Source organism: Moschus berezovskii, chromosome 6 (genome assembly GCF_049115385.1).
Source record: "Moschus berezovskii isolate FMDL1 chromosome 6, NW_MosBer_1.0, whole genome shotgun sequence".
Taxonomy (NCBI): domain Eukaryota; kingdom Metazoa; phylum Chordata; class Mammalia; order Artiodactyla; family Moschidae; genus Moschus; species Moschus berezovskii.
Window position 1 is genome coordinate 106,313,092 of NC_142465.1, and position 26,719 is coordinate 106,339,810.

The 26,719-nt window shown below is 40.8% G+C and overlaps 2 protein-coding genes across 2 annotated transcripts; one reads left to right on the forward strand and one right to left on the reverse strand.

Moving 5' to 3' along the window:
- Window positions 1-2,365: 2,365 nt before the first annotated feature.
- Window positions 2,366-10,639, reverse strand: C3AR1 (complement C3a receptor 1). The gene is made up of 2 exons (XM_055395164.2): window positions 10,447-10,639; window positions 2,366-4,366 (listed from the first exon to the last, which is right to left on the reverse strand). The coding sequence occupies exon 2, from the start codon at window positions 4,353-4,355 to the stop codon at window positions 2,904-2,906; it is 1,452 nt and encodes a 483-aa protein (XP_055251139.2). The 5' UTR covers window positions 4,356-4,366; window positions 10,447-10,639; the 3' UTR covers window positions 2,366-2,903.
- Window positions 10,640-15,480: 4,841 nt separating this feature from the next.
- On the forward strand, window positions 15,481-16,673 carry LOC148777718 (high mobility group protein B1). Its single transcript, XM_088837369.1, has one exon. It carries the CDS (start codon window positions 15,567-15,569, stop codon window positions 16,182-16,184), a length of 618 nt encoding a protein of 205 aa, XP_088693495.1. The 5' UTR covers window positions 15,481-15,566; the 3' UTR covers window positions 16,185-16,673.
- Window positions 16,674-26,719: the final 10,046 nt, after the last annotated feature.

The following is a 26,719-nucleotide window of genomic DNA, read 5'->3' on the forward strand; positions in this document are numbered from 1 at the left end:
GGGAAATGTGAAATCGTTTGTTTTCTACTGCCCCTCCGCCTTGCTCCCCCACAGGATCTGACCCTGATGTTTTTGGTAATATTGATAAGAAAAGAAGATTAGAAGCATGGCTCTAGCATTTTTTTTTTTAAATGCTGTTAAAAATTATTGCAAAATATTGTTGGGAGGGGCAGTCCGTCCCGCCTTGCAGCTTTTTCGCGTGGACTAAACAGCCTTGCTTGCATTCTGGGGTACTTTAAAGATTAAAAATACTACAGTTTGAGAAGGACTTGGCTCTCCCTCTGGGACTTCGGGTAAAGCTTACAGGTACTCACCAGAGTTGTATGTTGAAAATGAGGGGATTCCAATTCTAGGGATTTCTTCAGAATACATTTCCAAGGGAAACAGAACTCTCAAAAGGAGCCCAGAAATGTCAACTATTGAATAGGTATGCCAACTTGGGATAATTATGCCAAGATTGTTCACCCTGGTATCCTGTACGCTAGCCCTAAGAGTTTGAGACTTCTATCCAGGGTCCCATGAGAATATTGGGGTTTCCAGGAAACTAGCTAATCGTCATTACAGCAAGCCTACAGCTACCCACTATGAGGTTTATTTGCTGTATGTTTAGAGATTATGATATAGCCCAAGTGTCAAACAATTAAAAGGATCCATGAATCTCTGAGCCTTGCAAGGAACCATCGAGAAAGAAAGCATTTATTCACATCAAATATACGAGCAGATTAAATTGGAAAGTAGCATGACAAATCACATCATCTTGGATATCATTACCACACAAGTGAGAGCATTCCTAATGATTTGAAAATTTTCCACATAGCACTTTATAACTCATTTGTAGTCCAGACCCTCCCCTCCACCACTTAACAAAGAACAGTGCTTTGCAAGTCTAAAACATTGTATTTTCTATATTTCAGCTTGAATCACTGGGCTTAGATGAGGCTAAGTTGTAGTACAAACAAACCTGAAAATGTAGAGGCTTAATATCCATACATAAAACTTCATATACAGAAAAAAATGAAAAGGTGATGGGGTTGGAGAATGCTTTTTTAAAAATGAAAGAAGAGTGGTTGGAATGGATCAACAAAGTAGAAGAAAACATGTGCTTGTGAACAAATTAAAGGATGATGGTTAATGAATATTGGGATGCTGCATAAACACAAAATATGAAGGTGTTTAGAAAAAATTCTTCCTCTTCTAAAACAAAACGTCATTTATCATGTACAAAAACTAGCATCATAAGGTCATGACTTAGAAATATCATGGCAAATTTCAGAAGGAACATCTCAGATTGTGGTTTCAAGGGTTATCTCTGGGAAGTGGGAGTGGGAGGAAGGAGAAGCTGGCCAGAGTGGGACAGGAAACCTCTTAGATTTCTTCATGAGCACTGGTTTCTCTTGAAAAAAACTGTGTGCATGTATTACATTGGTAAAGATAAAGATTAATTTAAAAAAACCCAGATATGTCTGATAATTTTGGTGTGAAAAATACACACCTACAGTCATGTTTTTAGGAGCTGGATGGGTAACAAGCCCAGAGGGTACTCAGCTATTTTGCAGTGAATTCAAGAATAGTTGCCTCATCTTCTACTCTTTCTCCTTTTGTTTGAAATACGTTTCTTGGGAAGTAGTGAGAGCAAGCGAGTCATTTGCGTGTTATGAAAGTATTGGTTATTAGAGGCAAAAAGCCTGGAAGAAGATTTCAAGGCAGGAGAGAAGTAAGGGAATTAAAGAGCTTACGAAAAGGAATGAAAGATAAATGATTCTATCAATAAGCAGTTAGAGCAAACAGAGGAGCCATCTGCCCAAACTGTGACTTATATACCATTTCATGAGAAAGTTCTTAGGTGCCCTAAGTAGTCTTCACACAATAGATGCTTATCCAGCTGTAATGAAGGCAATTCAGAATTCCTGTATCCTGCATCCAAAAATATTCCAAGTAGCAGGCATCTGGCATTGTGCTCCGCTCCCAACTCAGTTTCATAACTCCTTGTTTGTTTTTTACATGTTGCACCAACTTTATTCAGAAACAGTCCTTTTAGAGCTGTTCCTTGTTTTTATAGACTTTTTCTTTTTGCACTTTTTTTTTTCTATTTAAAACCATCACCACTGCCATCACCCCAACAAAGCCATTGAATAAAAGATCATCTTTCACTCAGGGAGCACTAGAAGAAATGGTTTTAAATTGAATCTGGAAGGAAATTTAGAAAATATTTGACAATGGAAACATTATTTTTTTTTTGAAACATCATTTTTAAGCAGACTGCTTTCTCATTTATTTCACATGCTTTTGTTTGGGATTGAAATAGACTATCTTTACAGTGATTCCCAAGTTTAGCATTCATCAGAAACAAGAGAGCTTGTGCAAACACTCTTAGGACCCCACCCCTAGAGATTCGGATTCAGCCAGCCTGCAGGGGGAGGCAGAGAAGGCAATGGCAAGCCACTCCAGTACTCTTGCCTAGAAAACCCTATGGATGGAGGAGCCTGGTGGGCTGCAGTCCGAGGGGTCGCTAAGGGTCGGACACGACTGAGCGACTTCACTTTCACTTTTCACTTTCACACATTGGAGAAGGAAATGGCAACCCACTCCAGTGTTCTTGCCTGGAGAATCCCAGGGAAGGGGGAGCCTGGTGGGCTTCTGTCTATGGGGTCACACAGAGTCGGACATGACTGAAGCGACTTAGCAGCAGCAGCAGCAGCAGGGGGAGGGGCTGGAGAATTTGTACTTCTGACAACTTTCCAGGTGATGCTCATGCTGCTAGTCTGGGACCATGCTTTGAGAACCTCCAGATGGATTCTCTGATGGTCTCTTCAAGAACCCCCCTGCTCCCCATCTCTCCCATCTTTTAAGAAACAAGTTGCATTTGCCTAAGAACCTCTGCTTAGGTCAATGGCTCTATGTTTTCATACAACTGTACTGATACTGTTTCTTTCTAAAGAGGTTTTGTTTTGGGGGCAGCTGGTAGAGTGTGTCACGTCCTCACTGAAAGCTGCCTCCAGAATTTCCTGCATGGACTGTCTTGCTTTTCTCCTAAAGTCCTTTCCCAGAAGAGCATAAAGGAATGGATTGAAGCAACTATTGGCAGATGCTAGAGCAAGAGACACATGGTCCCAGGACAACAGAGATTCCCTAAAGGGAGTGTCTGGGTCAGTAAACAATAAGAGGACTCCAACAATGTGGTACGGAGCCCAGCAGACAAGGAAGACAATCACCACCACCATAGCCACTCTCAAGAGTTTGCTCCGAGACTTGGTGAAGCGGCTCCGAAGCATTTTGAAGATAATGAGACTGTAACAAGCCACCATGATGATAAAGGGCAACAGGAAACCCACCACTAGCCTACTGATGGTTATGGCTACCTGGGGTGTTGGCACTTGATTATATGCAAATTGGCCGAAATAATCATCCTGGAAACCTTTTGATTGCTCAGATGTGTATAAGGAATCACTGGAGGTGTTAGAAAAAAACTCTAAATCAGCAGGGAGAAAAGAATCCGAGTTCTCCAGGGGGTGAGTTCTGTGATCTTCAATAGGAAAGTCACTGGAGAGTGTAGCTGAGACTTCATCAGCAGACTGAAATAAATCATAATGTGGTTGTTGACCAGATAATCTAGCTGAATCCATAGGGAGTGAGTCTCTAGAAGTTCTTTGAAATTCTTGGGAATGGAGGCCAGTGGTGGCTGCCCAAGGCCAATCCTTGGTTTGCGAAGAGAAGGAATCTAAACTGTCATGTATTTCTCCAGGCGGATCAGCAATGGAGTTGTCAAAAGACCCGTTTTCCAGTAGATCAAAGGTGAAGTCTGGATAATCTAATGAACCATAGAGACCAAAATTGTAGCCACACATACTCTGGTTGTCTATCGTGAACGTTTCCCGGTATACAAATACAGGGATGCACATTACCAAAGCCACCACCCAGACACAACCACAGATAGTGCAAGCTGTTCCCACGTTGCGATGATTCTGGCACCAGATTGGCCTGAGTACCAACAGACAGCGGTCCAGGCTAATGACGGTCAGCAAGAAGACGCTGGCAAACATGTTGAGGACGATGATGGAGGGGATGAGCTTGCATAGGAACCAGCCGTAGGGCCAGTGTCCTTGGAGAACCAGGTGGACCAGGGAGAAGGGCAGGGAGAGGCAGCAGATGAAGTCAGCCAAGGTGAGATGGAGAAACCAAACTGTGTTCACTGTCCGTTGCATCTTTAGGCCAGCCACCCACAGCACCAGCCCGTTGCCTGGCAACCCCAGTAGGAAAGTGACGCTGAGGATGACCATGGAGAGAATTACGTGGGGTTGATCCCAGGGCTGTGAGTGTAGGTCAGTTGAATTGGTCTCAGCAGAGAAAGACTCCATTGCTCAAACTTCTGTAAAAATATAAACAAAAATATTAAAACTAACAAAAAAATGCATATTCATAGAATTCTAACTTTAAGATATAGAGCCACAAAGACCCTAACACTGGTTTATTTTATATTCCTTAACTTCACATTGGATTACTTAAAAACATACTCTGAAAGACAATGTAAAATCTACTGTACTGACATAGAGAACAGATTGTGGTTGCCAAGGGAAAGGGAAGTATTGGGAGTTTGGGATTAGCAGATGCAAACCAGTATATATAGGATTGGTTAACAAGGTCCTACTGTATAGCACACGGAACTGTATCCAGTATCCTGTGATAAACCATAATGGAACAGAATATGAAAAAGAAAGTTTAAGTGTATAACTGGCTCACTTTGCTTTACAGCAGAAATTAACACAACATGGTAAATCAACTATGTGCTATGCTAAGTTGCTTCAGTTGTGCCTGACTCTTTGTGACCCTATGGACTGTTAGCCTGCCAGGCTGCGTCTGTCCATGGGATTCTCCATCGAAGAATATTGGAGTGGGTTGTCATGTCCTCCAGATTGTCATGCTCTTCTCCTGGGAATCTTCCCGACCCAGCTATCAAACCCATGTCCTTAAGTTTCCTGCATAGGTAGGTGTAGGTAGGTGGGTTCTTTACCACTAGAGCCACCTGAGAAGCCCTTGATTTCTTTACCACCCATCATTGCTTTCTTATTTGTTTTTTATGAATATACCTTGGGTAAAATACCTGATTATTACAGAAACAGAAATCATTCATGAAGAAAATTAGAAAACATAAACAAGCAAAAATAAGAAAATAAAAATATTATATACCACTAGTCAGTGATTACTCTTAAATATCTTTTTAAAAAAATATTTTAATTTATTTGGCTATGTCAGGTTTTAGTTGCATGTGGGATCTTTAGTTGCAGCATGTGGGATCTAGTTCCCTGACCAGGAATTGAACCCCGGGCCCCCTGCATTGGGAGGGAAAAGTCTTATCCACTGGACCACCAGGGAATTCCCACACTTTTAGTATCTTAATTTACATTTTTCTGGATCTTTATTCACATTCATATGTGTGTACTATATGTATGTATATTTTTTATTAAGAAAAATTTAATGAAATTAGATAACACTGTGCATACTGGTATTTAAATTGTTTTAATTGTGGTGAAATATAGTGGCTCAGTTGGTAAAGAATCCATCTCCAATGCAGGGGATGTGAATTTGATCACTGGGTCAGGAAGGTTCCCCTGGAGAAGGGAATGGCAACCCACTCCAGTATTGTTGCCTGGAAAATCCCATGGACAGAGGAGCCTGGAGGGCTACAGTTGGCTTGCAGTGAGTCGGACATGACTGAGTGACTAAACTGCCACCACCACATGTAACAAAATTTACCATCTTAACCATTTTTAAGGGTACAGCTCAGTAGTGTTGGGTTTTTTACATTATTGTACAATTTCTAGAACTTTCTCATCTTGTAAAGCTGAAATTCTCTATCTTTTAAAAAACAGCTCCTCACTTCCCTTTCCCTGAAGTCCATGGCAATCGCCAGCCTACTTTTGGTTTCTGTGCCTTTGACTACTCTTAGTTGTTCAGTCCTATGCAACTCTTTGCAACCCCATGGACTACAGCATGCCAGGCTTCCCTGTCCTTCACCATCTCCCAGAGCCTGCTCAAACTCACTTCCATTGAGTTGGTAATGTCATCCAACCATCTCATCCCCTGTCATCCCCTTCTCCTCCTGCCTTCAATTTTTCCCAGCATCAGAGTCTTTTCCAGTGACTCAGTTCTTAGCATCAGGTGGCCGATGTACTGGAGCTTCAGCTTCAGCATCAGTCCTTCCAATGAATATTCAGGATTCATTTCCTTTAGGATTGACTGGTTTGATCTCCTTGCAGTCCAAGGGATTCTCAAGAGTCTTCTCCAACACCACAGTTCAAAAGCATCAAGTCTTCGGTGCTCAGCTTTCTTTATGGTCCAACTCTCACATCTATACATGACTACTGGAAAAATCATAGCTTTGACTAGATGGACCTTTGTTGGCAAAGTAATCTCTCTGCTTTTTAATATGCTGTCTAGGTTGGTCATGGCAAGCGTCTTTTAATTTCATGGCTGCAGTCAATGATCGAAGTGATTTTGAAACCCAAGAAAATTAAGTCTGTCACTGTTTCCATTATTTCCCCATCTATTTGCCAAGAAGTGATGGAACCGGATGCCATAATCTTCATTTTTTTGAAAGTTGAGTTTTAAGCCAGCTTTTCCACTCTCCTCTCTCACTTTCATTAAGAGGTGCTTTAGTTCCTCTTTGTTTTCTGCCATAAGGGTGATATCATCTTCATACCTGGAGTTATTGATATTTGTCCCGGTAATTCTGATTCCAGCTTGTGCTTCACCCAGCCCGGCTTTTTGCATAATGTACTTTGCATATAAGTTAAATAAGCAGGGTGACAATATACAGCCTTGACATACTCTGTTCCCAATTTGGAACCAGTCTGTTGTTCCATGTCCAGTTCTAACCGCTTCTTCTTGACCTGCACACAGGAGGCAGGTAATGTGGTCTGGTAGTCCCAGCTCTTGAAGAATTTTCCACAGTTTCTTGTGATCCACACAGTCAAAGGCTTTGGCATAGTCGATAAAGGAGAAGTAGATGTTTTTCTGGAATTCTCTTGCTTTTTCTGTGATCTAATGGATGTTAGCAATTTGATCTCTGGTTCCTCTGCCTTTTCTAAATCCAGCTTGAACATCTGGAAGTTCTCTGTTCACATACTGTTGAAGCCTAGCTTGAAGGATTTTGAGTATTACCGTGCAAGCATGTGAAGTGAGTGCAATTATGCTGTAGCCTGAACATTCTTTGGCATTGCCCTTGTTTGAAATTGGAATGAAAACTGACCTTTTCCAGTCCTGTGGCCACTGCTGAATTTTCCAAATTTACTGGCATATTGAGTGCAGCACTTTAACAGCATCATCTTTTAGGATTGATTACTGTAGATCCTTTGTACAGATGGACTCCTACAGCATTTGTCTTTTTGTGACTGGCTTATTTCACTTGGCAAAATGTCCTCAAGGTTCATGCATGTTGTAGTGTGTGTCAGAATTCTCTTCCTTTTTAAAACAATAATATTCCACTGTATGTGTGTACCACATTTTATTTATCCACTCATCTGTCGATGGACATTGGAGTTGCTTTCACATTTTTGCTATTGTGGATGCTGTTGCTATGAACATGGGTGGAAATGCATATTGTTTTATATAAACTGCTTTCTTTGATCACTTTTATCATTTAGCAGTCTCCATATTTACAGTAAGACTTACCTTGATGAATATTCAGACTTTATCCATTTTTTCCTGCTATCCCCAAAATATCCCTTATAGCTGATTTGCCAACAATTGTATCCAGTTAAGGATCCCACTTTGCATCAGGATAATTCTTAAGTCTTTTAATTTAGCAGCTTTTCTTTTTCAAGTATACTGGCTTGTTTTGGGGTCTGTTGTTCTCACCAGTCACTTCTTAACCCTTTGTAATTAGTCTTCTATCCCATCACTCTGCTAAAACTACCTCTAGAGAACAAATATAAGCATCTTTTTCTCCATCTTTACCCTCCACAATATCACTATTACTTTACACTGGCTTCTTATCACTCTCTTTCTTTTGGCCTCTGTGACATAACCCTCCCCTAATTTTTTTTTTCTTTTTTTTGGCTATGCTGGGTCTTCACTGAATCACATGGACTCTCTGGTTGTGGTTCATGGGCTTAGCTGCCCTGTGGCACATGGGATCTTAGTTTTGCGACCAGTGATTACACCCACCTACCCTGCATTGGAAGGCAGATTCTTAACCACTGGACTGCCAGGGAAATTCCTATAATTTTTAACATTCCCCTAAACATACCCTACTTTATAGCTTTCCTGAACAACTCACTATTCCAAGTCAATGCCATTTTCTATTCCTTGGGACTGCTGTTTACTTCTGTCTAGAATGATATTCTTTACCTTAACCTCCTCTTCCCTCCATTCTTAATCACTGTCTGTTGAAATCCTAGTTATGTTGAAATCCTAGTCATTCTTCAAGATCAAGCTCAAATATATTTTCCTTGAAACCTCTCTTATAATCCCAAATAATTTAGTTCTTCAGCCTCCTAAATTTTGTGTGTGTGCGGTGGGGTTTGAACCACTTTTTGTATTATCTGTGCAATGGTGCATTTTGTTCTGCATTACAATTATTTTCATGGCTGTCTTGTCTATTATTCTAGCCTTAAGTTTCATAATGGTAAAAAAATCTTATTTCTAAATGCTTGCTCCACAGAATTTAGCACAATGCTTTGTAAGATGTAAGGATTAAAGATTACTTGAATGGATGAATGCTCATACTTGGGGTTTATTTTCTTTTTCTATTAAATTAAAAATTTTAATTCTTATTCGGTTAATCCAGTAAGGATGCTATCTCTTCTAACTTCCTTTTTTTGTTTTCTAGTTCCTAATTTCTTACTGGCTATAACAGCATTTTATGTTTCCTTTCGTAGAAACCCAGAATACCATATGACTTGTTCTGCTGAGTTGACAAAAGGCTATCATAGGGATTAGCAGAAGTTAAAATAACTAAGAAAACAAAATAACAAAAAAGAAGAAGTGCTTCTCATTCTCCATTACGTAGCTTTGCTTATTCTAATATTGCAGTCCTGTCAGGTTCACTTCCTTGGCTGTTGTGCGTGGCAGATACCTTGATCACTTGTCCTACACACATGTTCATGCCTCGATTCAGAAAATATAGAGAGATGGAGAGAGTCATCAAATTCAAGGCTGAAAAGAAAGTTAGTATTTATTTCTTCTTGTTTCTATTTTTATTTTGTAGTTTTGGACACTGAAACTCAACAAATTCGGGGGCTTTTACATAGTCACAACTAGGAGTGTTCTCAAATCCTAGGTCCAGTGGCTATCAGGCCAAAACTCTTTTTACTGCAAATAATCACGTAATGTAAAAGCCTTTGGTACTGCTAATAGAGAAAGGCATCAAGAGCAGCACAATAATAAAGAATAATAAGAAAGTAATAAAGATTGAAAAGAGAAAAATTCCAATGCAAAGAAAGGGAATCATCTGGCATGAGCTATACTTTAAATATCACATTTTGACATGAAAGTGTATCTGAATCAGAATCTTAAAAATCTTTCAGTTCAAGGTAACTTTTTATATTTCTCCAAGTGTTTGGGTGAAAAGTACCTCTCTTTTTATATTTTTTTAAGTTTTCAATACTGAATTGGTTTTGGTTGAAAAGTAACTCTCTATATATTTTAAAATTTTCAATACTGAATCGACCGATCAGAATTAAAAAGATAAGTAAAATCCCAAAACTAAAATTCAGCTATAATAGGGAAAGAAAACTAGATACCGGAATCAAATACTAATGACAGGATGACAGAATCATTACCAATAAAAAATGCGGAAAAAAATAAAAGTGGAAAAGAGCAAAATGAAATGGAAAAAAAAATATATATATAAAAAAGAGATAATCAATGATTTGGAAAATGGAACTATTGGGAAAAGTTGGAATCAAAGATCAGAAGGTGAAACAGCCAATTTAATAGAGGTGCTGCTGCTAAGTCACTTCAGTCGTGTCTGACTCTGTGTGACCCCATAGACGGAAGCCCACCAGGCTCCCCTGTCCCTGGGATTCTCCAGGCAAGAACACTGGAGTGGGTTGCCATTTCCTTCTCCAATGTGTGAAAGTTAAAAGTGAAAGTGAAGTCGCTCAGTCGTGTCCGACCCTTAGCGACCCCACGGATTGCAGCCTATCAGGTTTCTCCATCCATGGGATTTTCTAGGCAAGAGTACTGGAGTGGCTTGCCATTGCCTTCTCTGAAGAAAGGTGAAAATGATGTAAAAATTCAATATTAGTTCCAGAATGAAATGTAAACAGCAAAGATAAATAGAACATGGAATAGTTAGAAAAAGAAAAAGGTGGACATGGGAATAAAGCAAAAGAAATAATAGTTGGGGAAGGAAGGGGAAATAGAAAATAATGACCTTCAAACCATTATCTACAATGAAGAGAACAAGCTGGGCATAAGTCACCAGGTGCATCTAGGTTTCCTTACCAAGAACTCGAGATAGCTGAAGGCTTCTGTACAGGTCTGGAGGTCCCCACTTGTCCTGTCTGGTGCCTGTCCTTGACCACAGTCAAGTCCTGAAGTACGCTTAGGAACTTTGATGAGCGCCTCCTCTTTCCTCTCTCTCTTCGTTTCTGGTGATAAACCAAGCCCAACACTTTCCACTACCATCTGACTCCACAGGAAGAGTTTCAAAGTGAGTCATTTCTAAATGTCTCAGATAAGAAAAGTTAACAGAAGCGGAAGAGCATGGTTCTCAGAAGTTTTCAGCAGTACAGAGTATGGTTAGAGAAAGCACTTTTGTATGAGCTTCCCACTTGATAGGCTTTTGCTTTTGTTTTGTTTTAGAAAATGGTCCTGTGGTATATGAATGTGGGTGAGGAGTAGCTAGGGGGAATGACCCTCACAGCCCATGTAATAAATCTCAACCAACATCTCTTATAAGCTGTCTGTGTTGAGGAATGTATCATGCAAAAATCAGGGGGATTAAACTGTATTCATATTTCTAGAGAGTCACAGTCTGGTGCGAATATGCACCTATACAACAACACCAGAAATTGCTGTGATACAATCCAGACTATAATGACAGACATCGCAGCAGAAGTTAAATACTGAATAGTAGAAAGTAACAGGGGTGTATTTAGACTGCGGCAATCTAGGAAAGTAGAAATAAGATCTGGGCAGGTCCTTCAAGAATTATGGGACTTCTCTCAAAAGACAAACTATGTTACTTATTTATTTGATGGCGCTGTGGCATGTGAGCTCTTAGTACTCCAACCAGGGATCGAACCTGCGACCCCTGCAGTGGAAGCTCCAAGTCTTAACTACTGAGCCACTAGGGAATTCCTAGTGACAAGCTGTTTAGAATGTTTAAATGGCACATAGTGGCATCTGGCCCCATCACTTCATGGGAAATAGATGGGGAAACAGTGGAAACAGTGGCTGATTTTATCTTTTTGGGCTCCAAAATCACTGCAGATGGTGACTACTGCCATGAAATTAAAAGACGCTTACTCGTTGGAAGGAAAGTTATGACCAACCTAGATAGCATATTAAAAAGCAGAGACATTACTTTGTCAACAAAGGTCCGTCTAGTCAAGGCTATGGTTTTTCCAGTGGTCATGTATGGATGTGGGAGTTGGACTATAAAGAAAGCTGATCACCGAAGAATTGATGTTTTTGAACTGTGGTGCTGGAGAAGACTCTTGAGAGTCCCTTGGATTGCAAGGAGGTCCAACCAGTCCATCCTAAAGGAGATCAGTCTTGGGTGTTCATTGGAAGGACTGATGTTGAAGCTGAAACTCCAATACTTTGGCCACCTGATGTGAAGAGCTGACTCATTTGAAAAGACCCTGATGCTGGGAAAGACTGAGGGCAGGAGGAGAAGGGGACGACAGAATGAGATGGTTGGATGGCATCACCGACTCAATGGACATGAGTTTGAGTGAACTCCGGGAGTTGGTGATGGACAGGGAGGCCTGGCGTGCTGTGATTCATGGGGTTGCAAAGAGTTGGACACAACTGAGCAACTGAACTGAACTGAACTGATCAACAGTTTTGAAAGCTATGTCATTTCCCACTAAGGAGACTCTACCGGGTTATATGCCTACCAACAGTGGAGAGGGTAACTCTTCCCCTTGCAAAAGGTAGGGCCTTTATCACTAAGTTCAGTACCATAACAATTACTCCGCTCTTACTATAAACATTATGTAGTTTACACTGTGGGAGATTGAAAAAACAAAGAGCTGTGTATATACAATGATAATAATACAGTAAGGGCTGTTAGCAGAGTAACTCTGGGAACAGGAAGAGGGAACGACTAATTCTCACTGAAGCAAACAGGAAGATAATGCACTGAAGAGCTGAGCTTTAGCAACGGGTAGAAAATTGACAGACACTAATAGTGCTACAAATTAATTTATCCCTGAGTTGGGAAGATCCCTTGGAGTAGAAAATGGCAACCCACTCCAGTATTCTTGCCTGGAAAATCCTCTGGAGTGCTACAGTCCATGAGATTGCAAAAAGAGTTGGACCCAACTGAGTGAGTGAGCATACGCATACGTATGTACATAATAGTGCTGTAAAGAATTTATTTCTGTACCCTGCTAGACCAAGAGTTTGCTCCTATCTCCAGTGCCTGCTGCCATGCTTGGAATAACCTGTGTCTGGAGAACCAATAAAGGAATAAATGAAAAAATGAATGTTTAGTTGAAAAGGATGCTGGCTTTTGAATATATAATCCAAAAGTTAATTCGGGTCTTTAAAGTTGTTTCTGGTGTGGATCCAGTTTTACTGATTCCTTTTTCTCAAAAGATTATACAGCAATTAAAACCAGTTGGAGGGACTTCCCTGGTGGTCCAGTGGCTAAGACTCCTCTCTCCCAATGCAGGGGAGCTGGGTCAGGGAACTAGATCCCACCTGCCACAACTAAGAGTCTGCATATTGTAAGGAAGATTGAGGGTACCACATGTCACAACTAAGACCCAGAGCACCCAAACAGATAAAAATTAAAAGCAAAAGCCAGCTGGAGAACTTCCAGTGTATTCCTTAGATTTGCAGATCAAGCAGGAAATGAATGAAAGCACCTTGTGAATAGGGCTTTTATTTCTGGAGGGTTTCTGTCCTTTCTTATAGAGTATTAGTTGTCTTATGGTGTAATATGGGCCACAGGACTGGAAAAGGTCAGTTTTCATTCCAATCCCAAAGAAAGGCAATGCCAAAGAATGCTCAAACTACTGCACAATTGTACTCATCTCACACACTAGTAAAGTCATGCTCAAAATTCTCCAAGCCAGGCTTCAGCAATACGTGAACCGTGAACTTCCAGATGTTCAAGCTGGTTTTAGAAAAGACAGAGGCACCAGAGATCAAATTGCCAACATCTGCTGGATCATGGAGAAAGCAAGATAGTTCCAAAAACACATCTATTTCTGCATAATTGACTATGCCAAAGCCTTTGACTGTGTGGATCACAATAAACTGTGGAAAATTCTGCAAGAGATGGGAATACCAGACCACCTGACCTGCCTCTTGAGAAACCTACATGCAGGTCAGGAGACAACAGTTAGAACTGGACATGGAACAACAGACTGGTTCCAAATAGGAAAAGGAATACGTCAAGGCTGTATATTGTCACCCTGCTTATTTAACGTATATGCAGAGTACATCATGAGGAACGCTGGGCTGGAAGAAGCACAAGCTGGAATCAAGATTGCCAGGAGCAGTATCAATAACCTCAGATATGCAGATAACACCACCCTTATGGCAGAAAGTGAAGAAGAACTAAAAAGCCTCTTGACGAAAGTGAAAGAGGAGAGTGAAAAAGTTGACTTAAAGCTCAACATTCAGAAAACTAAGATCATGGCATCTGGTCCCATCACTTCATGGGAAATAGATGGAGAAACAGTGGAAACAGTGTCAGACTTTATTTTTTTGGGCTCCAAAATCACTGCAGATGCTGATTGCAGCCATGAAATTAAAAGACGCTTACTCCTTGGAAGGAAAGTTATGACCAACCTAGATAGCATTAAAAAGCAGAGACATTACTTTGCCAACAAAGGTCCGTTTAGTCAAGGCTATGGTTTTTCCTGTGGTCATGTATGGATGTGAGAGTTGGACTGTGAAGAAAGCTGCTCGCCAAAGAATTGATGCCTTTGAACTGTGGTGTTGGAGAAGACTCTTGAAAGTCCCTTGGACTGCAAGGAGATCCAACCAGTCCATTCTAAAGGAGATCAGTCCTGGGTGTTCTTTGGAAGGACCGATGCTAAAGCTGAAACTCTGATACTTTGGCCACCTCATGCAAAGAGTTGACTCACTGGAAAAGACTCTGATGCTGGGAGGGATTGGGGGCAGGAGGAGAAGGGGAGGACAGAGAATGAGATGGCTGGATGGCATCACCGACTTGATGGACATGAGTTTGAGTGAACTCTGGGAGTTGGTGATGGACAGGGAGGCCTGGCGTGCTGTGATTCATGGGGTCGCAAAGAGTTGGACACGACTGAGCGACTGAACTGAACTGAACTGACTGAACTGATGGGCTTCCCTTATGGCCCAGCTGGTTAAGAGTCTGTCTGCAATGCTGAAGACCTGGGTTTGATCCCTGGGTTGGGAAGATCCCCTGGAGAAGGGAAAGGCTACTCACTCCAGTATTCTGGCCTGGAGAATTACGTGGACTGGATAGTCCATGGGGTTGCAAAGAGTTAGACATGACTGACTGACTTTCACTTTCATGGTGTACTATGGAAAAATTGGGGGCAATGTATGTGATTCTCTTGTTTTGTTCCTTTTTGGTATCTAATTATAAACTTCTAAGCAGAGATCAGGTGTTTTGGAAAGACTGAAAATTTGAATATATGTTGAAACACAGTCATATTAAAACCTTTTATAAGTCACTGATTAATTCTACATTTTCAAAACAGAAATCTGTATTCACTTGGTCAAAATAAAAGTTTTAGAATTGTAGACTCTCTGTCTTGCTCTGTCTGAGAGAATTAAAATTGAATATATGACAAATTTTCTCTCTTTAATGAAAAATGATTAGATTCATTATTAGACCATATATGTGCAGGCTTGCTTGCTAAGTCGATTCAGTCGTGTCTGATTCTTTGCGACCCCATGGACTGTAGCCTATCAGGCTCTTCTGTCCATGGGATTCTCCAGGCAAGAATACTGGAGTGGGTTGCTTTGCCCTCCTCCAGGGGATCTTCCTGACCCAGGGATTGAACCCGAGTCTCATATGTCTCCTGCATTGGCAAGGAAGTTCTTTACTACTAGAGTCACCCGGGAAACCCATTAGACCATATATAATTATACTCTAAATGAAAAATAACCAAATGCTAAATACTATGATAATGTAGACAAATGCTATGGTTAGTTAGCAAAGGATGAAACCGATGACGACTGGTTGAGTTTAGAATTAGCTGGAAATTTTTTCATGGATGAAAATCCTTGAGGTGAAAAATGCTCTAGATTAGGAATCTGAATTCTAGTTTATTTTTCATTTTTTGAAAATAAAAATAGATTTAGCTCCATAGAGACAGCGCCGGGGCAAGTGAGAGCCGGACGGGCACTGGGCGACTCTGTGCCTCGCGGAGGAAAAATAATTAAACATGGGCAAAGGAGATCCTAAGAAGCCGAGAGGCAAAATGTCATCATATGCATTCTTTGTGCAAACTTGCCGGGAGGAGCACAAGAAGAAGCACCCAGAGGCTTCAGTCAACTTCTCAGAGTTTTCTAAGAAGTGCTCAGAGAGGTGGAAGACCATGTCTGCTAAAGAGAAAGGAAAATTTGAAGACATGGCAAAGGCGGACAAGGCCCGTTACGAAAGAGAAATGAAAACTTATATCCCTCCTAAAGGGGAAACAAAAAAGAAGTTCAAGGATCCCAATGCACCCAAGAGGCCTCCTTCGGCCTTTTTCTTGTTTTGTTCTGAGTATCATCCAAAAATCAAAGGTGAACATCCTGGCCTGTCCATTGGTGATGTTGCAAAGAAACTGGGAGAGATGTGGAATAACACTGCTGCGGATGACAAGCAGCCTTATGAGAAGAAGGCTGCTAAGCTGAAGGAAAAGTATGAAAAGGATATTGCTGCATACCGAGCTAAAGGGAAGCCTGATGCAGCAAAAAAGGGAGTTGTCAAGGCTGAAAAAAGCAAGAAAAAGAAGGAAGAGGAGGAAGATGAAGAGGATGAGGAGGAAGAAGAAGATGATGATGATGATGATGAATAAGTTGGTTCTAGCGCAGTTTTTTTCTTTCTTGTCTATAAAGCATTTAACCCCCCTGTACACAACTCACTCCTTTTAAAGAAAAAAAATTGAAATGTAAGGCTGTGTAAGATTTGTTTTTAAACTGTACAGTGTCCTTTTTTGTATAGTTAACACACTACCGAATGTGTCTTTAGATAGCCCTGTCCTGGTGGTATTTTCAATAGCCACTAACCTTGCCTGGTACAGTATGGGGGTTGTAAATTGGCATGGAAATTTAAAGCAGGTTCTTGTTGGTGCACAGCACAAATTAGTTATATATGGGGATGGTAGTTTTTTCATCTTCAGTTGTCTCTGATGCAGCTTATACGAATAATTGTTGTTCTGTTAACTGAATACCACTCTGTAATTGCAAAAAAAGAAAAAAAAAGTTGCAGCTGTTTTGTTGACATTCTGAATGCTTCTAAGTAAATACAATTTTTTTTATTAAAAAAAAAAGAAAATAAAAATAAAGCAAGCTTTATTTAGAAGATAGGGGCTTCCCTTGTAGCTCAGTCGGTAAAGAATCTGTCTGCAATGCAGGAGACTCAGGTTTGGTTCCTGGCTTGGGAAATCCTGATAAAGCTGGTGGTATCCGTTTTGGTTAATAAAGTTTGGCTCAAGTGTTTTAACAGGTTTTTACTGCCATCACAGACTGACATGCCAAGGGCATTGAATGCCAGTGACAGATCGAAGTTATTTCAAAATCCAAGATGGTATCAAAAGCTGTTGGAGTTTGGATTTTTCTTAGTTAGACTAACAAACTTTTATGGTAAAGAATCTGCCTGCAATGTGGGGAGACTGGGTCCGATCCTAAATCAGGAAGATCCCTTGGAGAAGGGCATGGCAACCCACTCCAGTATTCTTGCCTGGAGAATCCCATGGACAGAGGAGCCTGGCAGACTACCGTCCACGGGGTGGCAAAGAGTCAGACATGACTGAGTGACTAGCACACTTTTTTTTTTTTAATTTTTTTATTTTTTGCTATTGTTTTATTTTCTCTCTCTCTCTTTTTTTATTGGAGGCTAATTATTTTACAATATTATATTGGTTGGTTTTGCCATACATTGACATGAATCCGCCCCGGGTGTACATGAGTTCCCCTTCCTGAACCCCCCTCCCACCTTTATCCTCCCTCTGGGTCATCCCCGCACACCAGCCCCAAGCATCCTGTAACATGCATCGACCCTGAACTGGTGATTCATTTCACATATGACAACATACGTGTTTCAATGCATTCTCCCAAATCATCCCACCCTCACCCTCTCCCACAGAGTCCCAAAGACTGTTCTATACATCTGTGTTTCTTTTGCTGTCTCGTATACAGGGTTATCATTTGCATCTTTCTAAATTCCATATTTATGCGTTAGTATACTGTATTGGTGTTTTTCTTTCTGGCTTACTTCACTCTGTATAATAGGCTCCAGTTTCATCCACCTCATTAGAACTGATTAAAATGCCTTCTTTTTAATGGCTGAGTAATACTCCATTGTGTATATGTACCAAAACTTTCTTATCCATTCGTCTGCAGATGGACATCTAGGTTGCTTCCATGTCCTGGCTATTATAAACAGTGCTGCAATGAACATTGGAGTACATGTGTCTCTTTCAATTCTGGTTTCCTCTGTGTGTACGCCCAGGAGTGCGATTGTTGGATCATATGGCAGTTCTATTTCCAGTTTTTTGAGGAATCTCCACACTGTTCTCCATAGTGGCTGTACTAGTTTGCATTCCCACCAACAGTGTAAGAGGGTTCCCTTTTCTCCACACCCTCTCCAGCATTTATTGCATGTAGACTTTTGGATAGCAGCCATTCTGACTGGTGTGAAATGGTATCTCATTGTGGTTTTGATTTGCATTTCTCTGATTATGAGGGATGTTGAGCATTTTTTCATGTGTTTGTTAGCCATCTTTATGTCTTCTTTGGAGAAATGTCTGTTTAGTTCTTTGGCCCGTTTTTTTGATTGGGTCATTTATTTTTCTGGAATTGAGCTACAGGAGCTGCTTGTATATTTTGGAGATTAATCCTTTATCAGTTCTAGCACACTTTTATATGAGTGACTAGATTACTTCGTTCTGAAAATGGAAATGCTACACTGAGCAATTCCCCTCCTCCACAGATCCCTGAGGCAATGTTGCAGTTGCCTCTGATAGCCAAATTTCAACGTTTCAAGAGGGGAGCTAAGAGGAACTGGGAAAATGAAAAGCAAAATTAATAACTGTAATTGTAATTGATCTAGGCAGCTGCTACTTGTGGCAAACCGAAGCCTAGTCTGATGTGTATTCCTGTCTCCTCACATTTCACTGACATCTTACCAGATGGTAAGGACGTTCTTGAAGGAATGCACCAAGACTAGAGTGGGAAGGCCCAGACTGTGAGTGGACAGAATGCATTTTTGCACCCAGTTGCCTTCGGTGGTACAGTTGACTAAGGACAAATACGCAGTGGGAAGACCCACTAGCCAAACGCAGCTAGAACAGAGGGTAATAAATGCATAATCAGCACAGTGAGTTCTAGTTTTGGCTTTAACTACTTGACCTTGGGCTGGATGTTTGACCTAGAATTTTTTTTTCTTAGATATAAAATTAAAGGATTGGACTGAATGATCTTCAACATTTATTTTACATCTAACAACCCATAATTCTCCCATTTCAAGCAGGGGCAAAACACACATTAAGGTGAAAGTAAGACCAGCACGAGTGGTTGATTCAAATCAAGTGGGTTGCCTTGAGCAAACAGCATATATGGGAGTTATAGAAGCTACGGAGAGAGCCCGAGTTTGAACCCTAGTTCTGCCACCTACTAAATGCGTGATCATTCAGGAGTTATTCTGGCTTTCCAGGTGACCCCAGTGATAAAGAACCCACGTGTCAATGCAGGAGACAAAAGAGACATGGGTTGGATCCCTGGGTCGGGAAGATCCCCTGGAAGAGGGCATGGCAACCCACTCCAGTATTCTTGCCTGGAGAATTCCATGGACAGAGGAGCCTGGCAGGCTATAGTCCACGGGGCCACACAGAGTCAGACACGACTGAAGCGACTTAGCAGGAATACACAGGAGTTATTTAGTCTCTGTGTTTTCACTTCCTTGCCTGCAAAACAGGGATTTTTTCAGATTTTTATTTATTGGTACTCAAGCCCATTTCCATTCTTTCTTGTTATTTCTCTATGAGAAGCTTGACCTGGACCTTCACTTTGGTAGGATCTGAATAGGCTCTGCCAGAGGGGTATGTTCATATGCTCTTGGGAAGTGAAGACAAAAGGGAATGATTGCATTTTTTAAAAATTAATTTTTATTTTAGTGTAGTTGATTTACAATGTCATGCTAGTTTCTGCAGTACAGCAAAGTGAATCAGTTACACATATACATATATTCACTCTCTTTCAGATGCTATTCCCGTATAGGTCATTACAGAGTCTTTAGTAGAGTTCCCTGTGCTATACAGTAGCTTATGAGTTGTTTATTTTATCCAGTCTCCCAGTTTATCCCATGCCCCTTTCCCCCTTAGTGCCCATAAGCTTGTTCTCTAAATCTGTGTCTCTTTCTGCTTTGCAAATAAGTTGTCTGTACCATTATTTTTAGATTCCATATATAAGCGATGGCATATTTATCTTTCTCTGTCTGACTTATTTTTCACTCAGTGTGAAAATCTCTAGGTCCATCCATGTTGCTGCAAATGACTTTATCTTTTTTTTTATGGTGAGTAGAGTGTGTTGTATATATGTACCACATTTTCTTTATCCATTTGTCCATCTATGGACATTTAGTATGTGCGCAAAGTTTGCAAATATGCTTTTAAAATAAAAGAACAAAACCTATAACATAAACATTAAAAATATTAAAATATAAAAGAGAGACTGAAAGAGGAATTATTTAGTTTCCGACTTCTGCAGCCGCAGACAACTCTGGTGGGCTTCTGCAATGAAGATGGCAGGGGACCTTGGCAGCTGCTAGTGGCTGTGGGCTCTGGCCAGGATTGCTAGTTTTGTTACTGAAAGGTGTGGGGTCCAGTTACTTGCTGCTCAAAAGCCAATAAACAGGTCAGGTTGGTGGAAATGAAAGTTTGCTTTGTTTTAGATGTTGGTAGCCACCCAAGGAAGAGAGATCGAAAGGGAAGTAAACAGTGTTTCTTCAACATCCTTTGTGACTTTAGTTCCATGAAACCCACAATGGACAAGAAATAAGGCTTTAGTTTATGTTCATCTAGTCTAATGAGAGGCCATAAGAAAATTGGTGGAGGTGGGACAGGATTCAGGATTATTGAGGGGTAGATGGCTCTCACAAATGTTTGAAGTGTAGATAAATTTTTGAGTAAATTTTGATGGGTGTTTTAGGTTATCTATCTTATTTGTGCACTATTTAGAAAATGTCCTCTGTTTCCTTTCTCCTTTTGCCTTTTCTTCCCCAGTTTATTTCCACTAGAATGTGGGAAAGGTGGTGATACAAAATGATACTGGTTTGAAAAACCACCCAGTTTTTTTTCTCTGTGCAGGGAAAACACCAGGTCTCTAGCTCCCATATGTCTCTTTTACTTTCACACAGGAAATTTCACTTTGGATGCTTCTGGTCACCCAAGGTGTGTGTGTGTTTTTTTTTTTTTTTCTTTTTTTGCTGCACTGTGCAAAACTTAACTGATGAGGGATCAAACCCGCTCTACCCCTGCAGTGGAAGCATGGAGTTTTAACCCCTGGACCACTAAGGAAGTCCCCAGATGTGTGTGTGTTCTTCCCCCACATCAAATAATTCTGCAACACCAGCTGGCTGTCCTACAATTTAACTAAATTCTGACACTATCTACCTGGAGATAGCATCACATTCTACAGGTTAAGGGCTGAACATCCCAGGTGGCAGAGTGGTGAAGAATCCGCCTGCCAATGCAGGAGACACAAGACACCTGGGGTCCATCTCTGGTTTGGGAAGATCCCCCTGGAGGAGAAAATGACAACCCACTCTGGTGTTCTTGCCTGGAGAATCCAATGGACAGAAGAGCCTGGTGGGCTACAGTCCATGGGGTCACAAAGAGTCAGACATGACTGAGCATGCATGTAATTCCATAAGACTGTTCCCAACTTCAGATGCCAATCACAAGTTGTAGGTTCCCCATGTTACCCACAAATTCTGTCTTGGCTACAAATTAGCGGTTCTCATGATTTTCTTCCCTTTGTGTTCGATTATCTGCTAGAGTGGCTCACAGACTCAAGCAAACAGTTATTTGGCAGCAATTTGTTTAATGGATGGACTGCAGCCCTCCAGGCTCCTCTGTCCATGATACTCTCCAGGTAAGAATACTGGAGTGGGTTGCCATTTCCTTCTCCAGGGGATCTTCCCGATCCAGAGACTGAACCTGCATGTCTTACATCTCCTGCGTGGGCAGGCAGGTTCTTTACTACTAGCTCCACCTGAGAAGCCCCTGGGAAAAAATATTTAGGTTTACCCAATACTTATTAAAGGACATGATAAAGGACACAGATGAACAGCTAGATGAAGGGATCCATAAGGTGAGGTCTGGGAGTGTCCTTAGTGCAGGAGCTTCTGTCTCCAGTAGACTTGGGGTGTGTCACCCTTTCAGTTCAGTTCAGTTCATTTCAGTCGCTCAGTCGTGTCCGACTCTCCGCGACCCCATGAATCACAGCACGCCAGGCCTCTCTGTCCATCACCAACTCCCGGAGTTCACTCAAACTCATGTCTACAGAGTCGGTGATGTCATCCAGCCATCTCATTCTCGGTCGTCCCCTTCTCTTCCCGCCCCCAACCCTTCCCAGCATCAGAGTCTTTTCCAGTGAGTCAACTCGTCGCATGAGGTGGCCAAAGTATTGCAGTTTCAGCTTTAGCATCAGTGCTTCCAATGAACACCCAGGATCGATCTCCCTTAGAATGGACTGGTTGGATCTCCTTGTGGTACAAGGGACTCTCAAGAGTCTTCTCCAACACCACAGTTCAAAAGCATCAATTCTTCGGCGATCAGCTTTTCACCAACCTGAAAATTCTCTCAACCCCATGTTATTGCAATTTTTTGGAGGCTTCATCACACAGGCATGTTCAATTATTAACTATTTCTAGCCATTTTCCCTTTTCAAGAGCGTGCAGGGCGGGGCTGAAAATTCCAAGCTTCTAATCAAGGTTTGGGCTTTTCTGGTGACTCAGCAGCCAAGAATCTGCCTGTGATGCAGGAGACACAGGAGACTTGGGTTTGATTCCTGGGTTGGGAAGATACCCTGGAGGAGGACATGGCAACTCAGTCCAGTATTCTTGCCTGGAGAATCCCATGGGCAAAGGAGCCTGGTGAGCTACAGTCCATGGGGTCACAAAGAGTTGGACATTATGGAAAGAATGAGCACTCACAGAATCATGGCTTGGTCTTTCCAGAGCCCTAATCCAGGAGCCATTCAAGAACCCACCTAGAGTCAGCACAAGAGTTTCCCTCATGTCAGAAACTGGGATCAGTGATCAAGTGTTAGAACAAAAGATGCTATCTTATCACCTAGGATATTAAATGTGAGTTTTATATAATTTTCAATATTATTCTATGTATGTGTAAGTATATGTGTATTTTTGAACATTGCACATGTATACATGTAAAAGTATACATGTAATTCTGCAGCTCTTCATTATTTAATTTTTACTTTTTGGACTCTTCATTTTATTATAATGAAATACTTATAACAGACAAATGAGTATACAAAAAAATATCATTAACATCAGCTTTATCAAGTTGCAACTAATCAGCTTTATTAAGATCTTAAATATTTTGAAATATTTACTCATTTTTAAAAGATATATATATTCCTATCCCAAATCTTTTATCTTCCTTTTTCCCCAGATGTAATGATCTTTCTTTCTGTGTGTGCTTTTACACTTTTTCTATGTATGTATGACTCTGTAAGTAATATGTGGTTATACTTTTACATTTTAAAAATTTGTGTGAATAGTTTTTGATTTACTTTGATAAGTTATTATAACCATTATAAGAAGGGTATAAAATGGGAAAGAATTTACCTTTTCCCCCTTTTTCATTTCCCAGAAATAACAGTCCTTGTTAAATGTCTCAGCTATAATTCTGTAATTATTTTATGCCTATCAAACCTAACTACTTTTAACACAGTTTTCTACAAATGACTTAATATTATACTTTTTCTTCTGTTTCTTGCAGTTTTCCCTTATCAGTTTACCTTTTCAGATCACAACATACAGATTAATTGCAATTTTTCACAGACACAAATAGTGCTTAATTGATAGATGTACCATAATTTATTTACAGAATTGATCAACTCCAGACAGATGGACATTTAAATTATTTCTATTTTTTAACTGCAAAAGTACTGTAATAAATATCTCATGTATTTTTGTGTACTTGGGAAGCTATCTTTATGGCTTATAATAAATAAAAAACAAATGTGTGCACAAAATTACACATGTACTATTTTTGAACCAGTATGTTGTGTGTTTCTTGCATAATGTGAGGTGGTAAAAAATAAATTTCCAGATCATGAGACTGGAAGAAGCACGAGCTGGAATCAAGATTGCTGGGAGAAATATCGATAACCTCAGATATGCAGATGACACCACCCTTATAGCAGAAAGTGAAGAGGAACTCAAAAGCCTCTTGATGAAAGTGAAGAGGAGAGTGAAAAGGTTGGCTTGAAGCTCAACATTCAGAAAACAAAGATCATGGCATCTGGTCCCATCACTTCATGGGAAATAGATGGGGAAACAGTGGAAACAGTGTCAGACTTTATTTTTGGGGGCTCCAAAATCACTGCGGATGCTGATTGCTGCCATGAAATTAAAAGACACTTACCGACTCTGTGGACATGAGTTTGAGTGAGCTCCGGGAGTTGGTGATGGACAGGGAGGCCTGGTGTGCTGTGATTCATGGGGTCACGGAGAGTCGGACACGACTGAGCAACTGAACTGAACTGAACTGAACTCATTGGAAGGAAAGTTATGACCAACCTAGACAGCATATTAAAAAGCAGAGACATTACTTTGCCAACAAAGGTCCGTCTAGTCAAGGCTATAGTTTTTCCAGTAGTCAGGTATGGATGTGAGAGTTGGACTGTGAAGAAAGCTGAGCACCGAAGAATTGATGCTTTTAAACTGTGGTGCCGGAGAAGACTCTTGAGAGTCCCTTGTACTGCAAGGAGATCCAACCAGTCCATTCTAAAGGAGATCAATCCTGGGTGTTCATTGGAAGGACTGATGCTAAAGCTGAAACTCCAATACTTTGGCCACCTCATGTGACGAGCTGACTCCTTGGAAAAGAGTCTGATGCTGGGAACGATTGGGGGCAGGAGGAGAAGGGGAGGACAGAGAATGAGATGGCTGGATGGCATCACCGACTCGATGGACATGAGTTTGAGTGAACTCCGGGATTTGGTGATGGACAGGGAGGCCTGGCGTGCTGTGATTCATAGGATCGCAAAGAGTCGGACACGACTGAGTGGCTGAACTGAACTGATCATGAGACATGAGGTTCCAGTCCTCACTGCATCACCACCTGTGTCTTTAGACAAATCCTTTAATAAGTCTAGTATTCCAGTCTCTCATGTATAAAATGTGGGATTTCTCATTAAAAAGGATAAAATAATATCATTTGCAGCAACATGGATGGAACTAGAGACTGTCATACTGAGAAGGAGACAGAGAAGGAGAAAAACCTATGACATCTTTTACACCTGAAATCTAAAAAGAAATGAAACAAATGAAGTAATTTACAAAATGATACAAATGAAGGAATTTATAAAGCAGAAACAGACTCACAGACTTAGAGAAGGAACTTAATGGTTGCTGGGTGGGAGGGGAGGAAGGATGGGGAGAAGGGATAGTCAGGGAATTTGGGATTGACATGTACACACTACTCTATTTAAAGTGGATAACCAACACCAACAAGGACCTACTTGATGGCATAGGAAACTCTGCTCAGTGTTATGGAGCAGCTTTGATGGGAGGGGAGTTTGGGAGAGAATGGATACATGTATATGTATGACTGAGCCTCTTCACTGTTCACCTGAAACTATCACATTTTTAATCGGCTATATCCCAATACAAAATAACAAAATTTTTAATGTGGGATTTCAACTACATGGTCCCTAGGATCACTTCTAAGTAAGCAAGATCCAAAGATCCATAAACTATGATTCAGGTTGCATGAGAATTTTATAACTGCATTTGTCGCAACTACAGGATTTAGGAAAATTGTACTTTAACAAGTATGATTTCATGATAAATAATAGTGGACTGAGCAAAAGTAAACCAGAATTTAAAAGCCTATGATAAACAACTTTTTGTGTATGGGAAAAGAAGAAAGAGCTGAGAAATATGTTACTGGTATAAGGCAAGAAAACCACAACCTCTATTTTCATGTTTATCACATCTAAGAGGAATTAAGATTTGAGATGGATAAGGCCTTCATCTTTTCCAACAAAAGTGCTTTTGTTGAGCTTGGTTAAATCACATATACTTAAAAAGTCACAAATAGTGAGAAAATTGGCTTGATTTCTAGGACAGTCACTATAGACAGTCTGCTGCTGCTAAGTTGCTTCAGTCGTGCGACCCCATAGACGGCAGCCCACCAGGCTCCCCTGTCCCTGGGATTCTCCAGGCAAGAACACTGGAGTGGGTTGCCATTTCCTTCTCCAATGCATGAAAGTGAAAAGGGAAAGTGAAGTCTCTCAGTCGTGTCCGACTCTTAGCGACCCCATGGACTGCAGCCTACCAGGCTCCTCCATCCATGGGATTTTTCAGGCAAGAGTACTGGAGTGGGGTGCCATTGCCTTCTCCCATAGACAGTCTAGAATTTTTGAATTGTGTAGCTACTACCCTCTAGTGGTGGGCAGAGGTGAATTCCAGCCAAGACATTAGAAATTTTCTTGATTGAGAAAGGACAAATCACCCCCGTAAAGATGGACAGAAATGATCATTCATTTAACAAACAAAAAAATGTGTGGAGCTTTTATTATATTCTGGAAACTATGATAGATTCTGGGGAAATACAAACATGCTTCTTTCTTTTGGAAAATAAACATACTTATAAATAGTTGCATGCAATGGTCTAAGAACTAAAACCGAAGTATTAAACAAATGTTGTGAGAGCACAGAGAAGAGTGTTACTAGTTCTATTTAAGGAATTTGAAGAAAGCTTCCCAAATTGACATTTAATTTGAATCTGAAGCCATTTTACCAAAGAATGAATGGGCAGGGCACTTCAGTCTTTGCAAATACGTTCAGCATGAATAAAGGTAATGCATTGGGAAATTATAGCACAGGAGCAGGTACGTTAGAGAGGACATTGGGGGTTCGAATGAGGAAGGAAGGCTGAGAAGAAGTGGCTTTGCATGAGTCTGGAAGGAAAACCTGGGGCAAGACGGTGAGCACGCATCTGACTAAGGACATCAGACTTCATTTTTACAGCCAGTGGAGAGTTTATGTCTTTCAAAAAGCAGAGTTCAATGCACATAAGGGCCTAAATAAATGATCTAATCATCAGATATACTCTTGGTCTTTCTTTAGTAGGTTTTT

Excerpts from the sequence above, each read along its gene's own strand:
- C3AR1 (XM_055395164.2), bottom strand. The coding sequence starts at position 4,355 with ATGGAGTCTTTCTCTGCTGAGACCAATTCAACTGACCTACACTCACAG.
- LOC148777718 (XM_088837369.1), top strand. The coding sequence starts at position 15,567 with ATGGGCAAAGGAGATCCTAAGAAGCCGAGAGGCAAAATGTCATCATAT.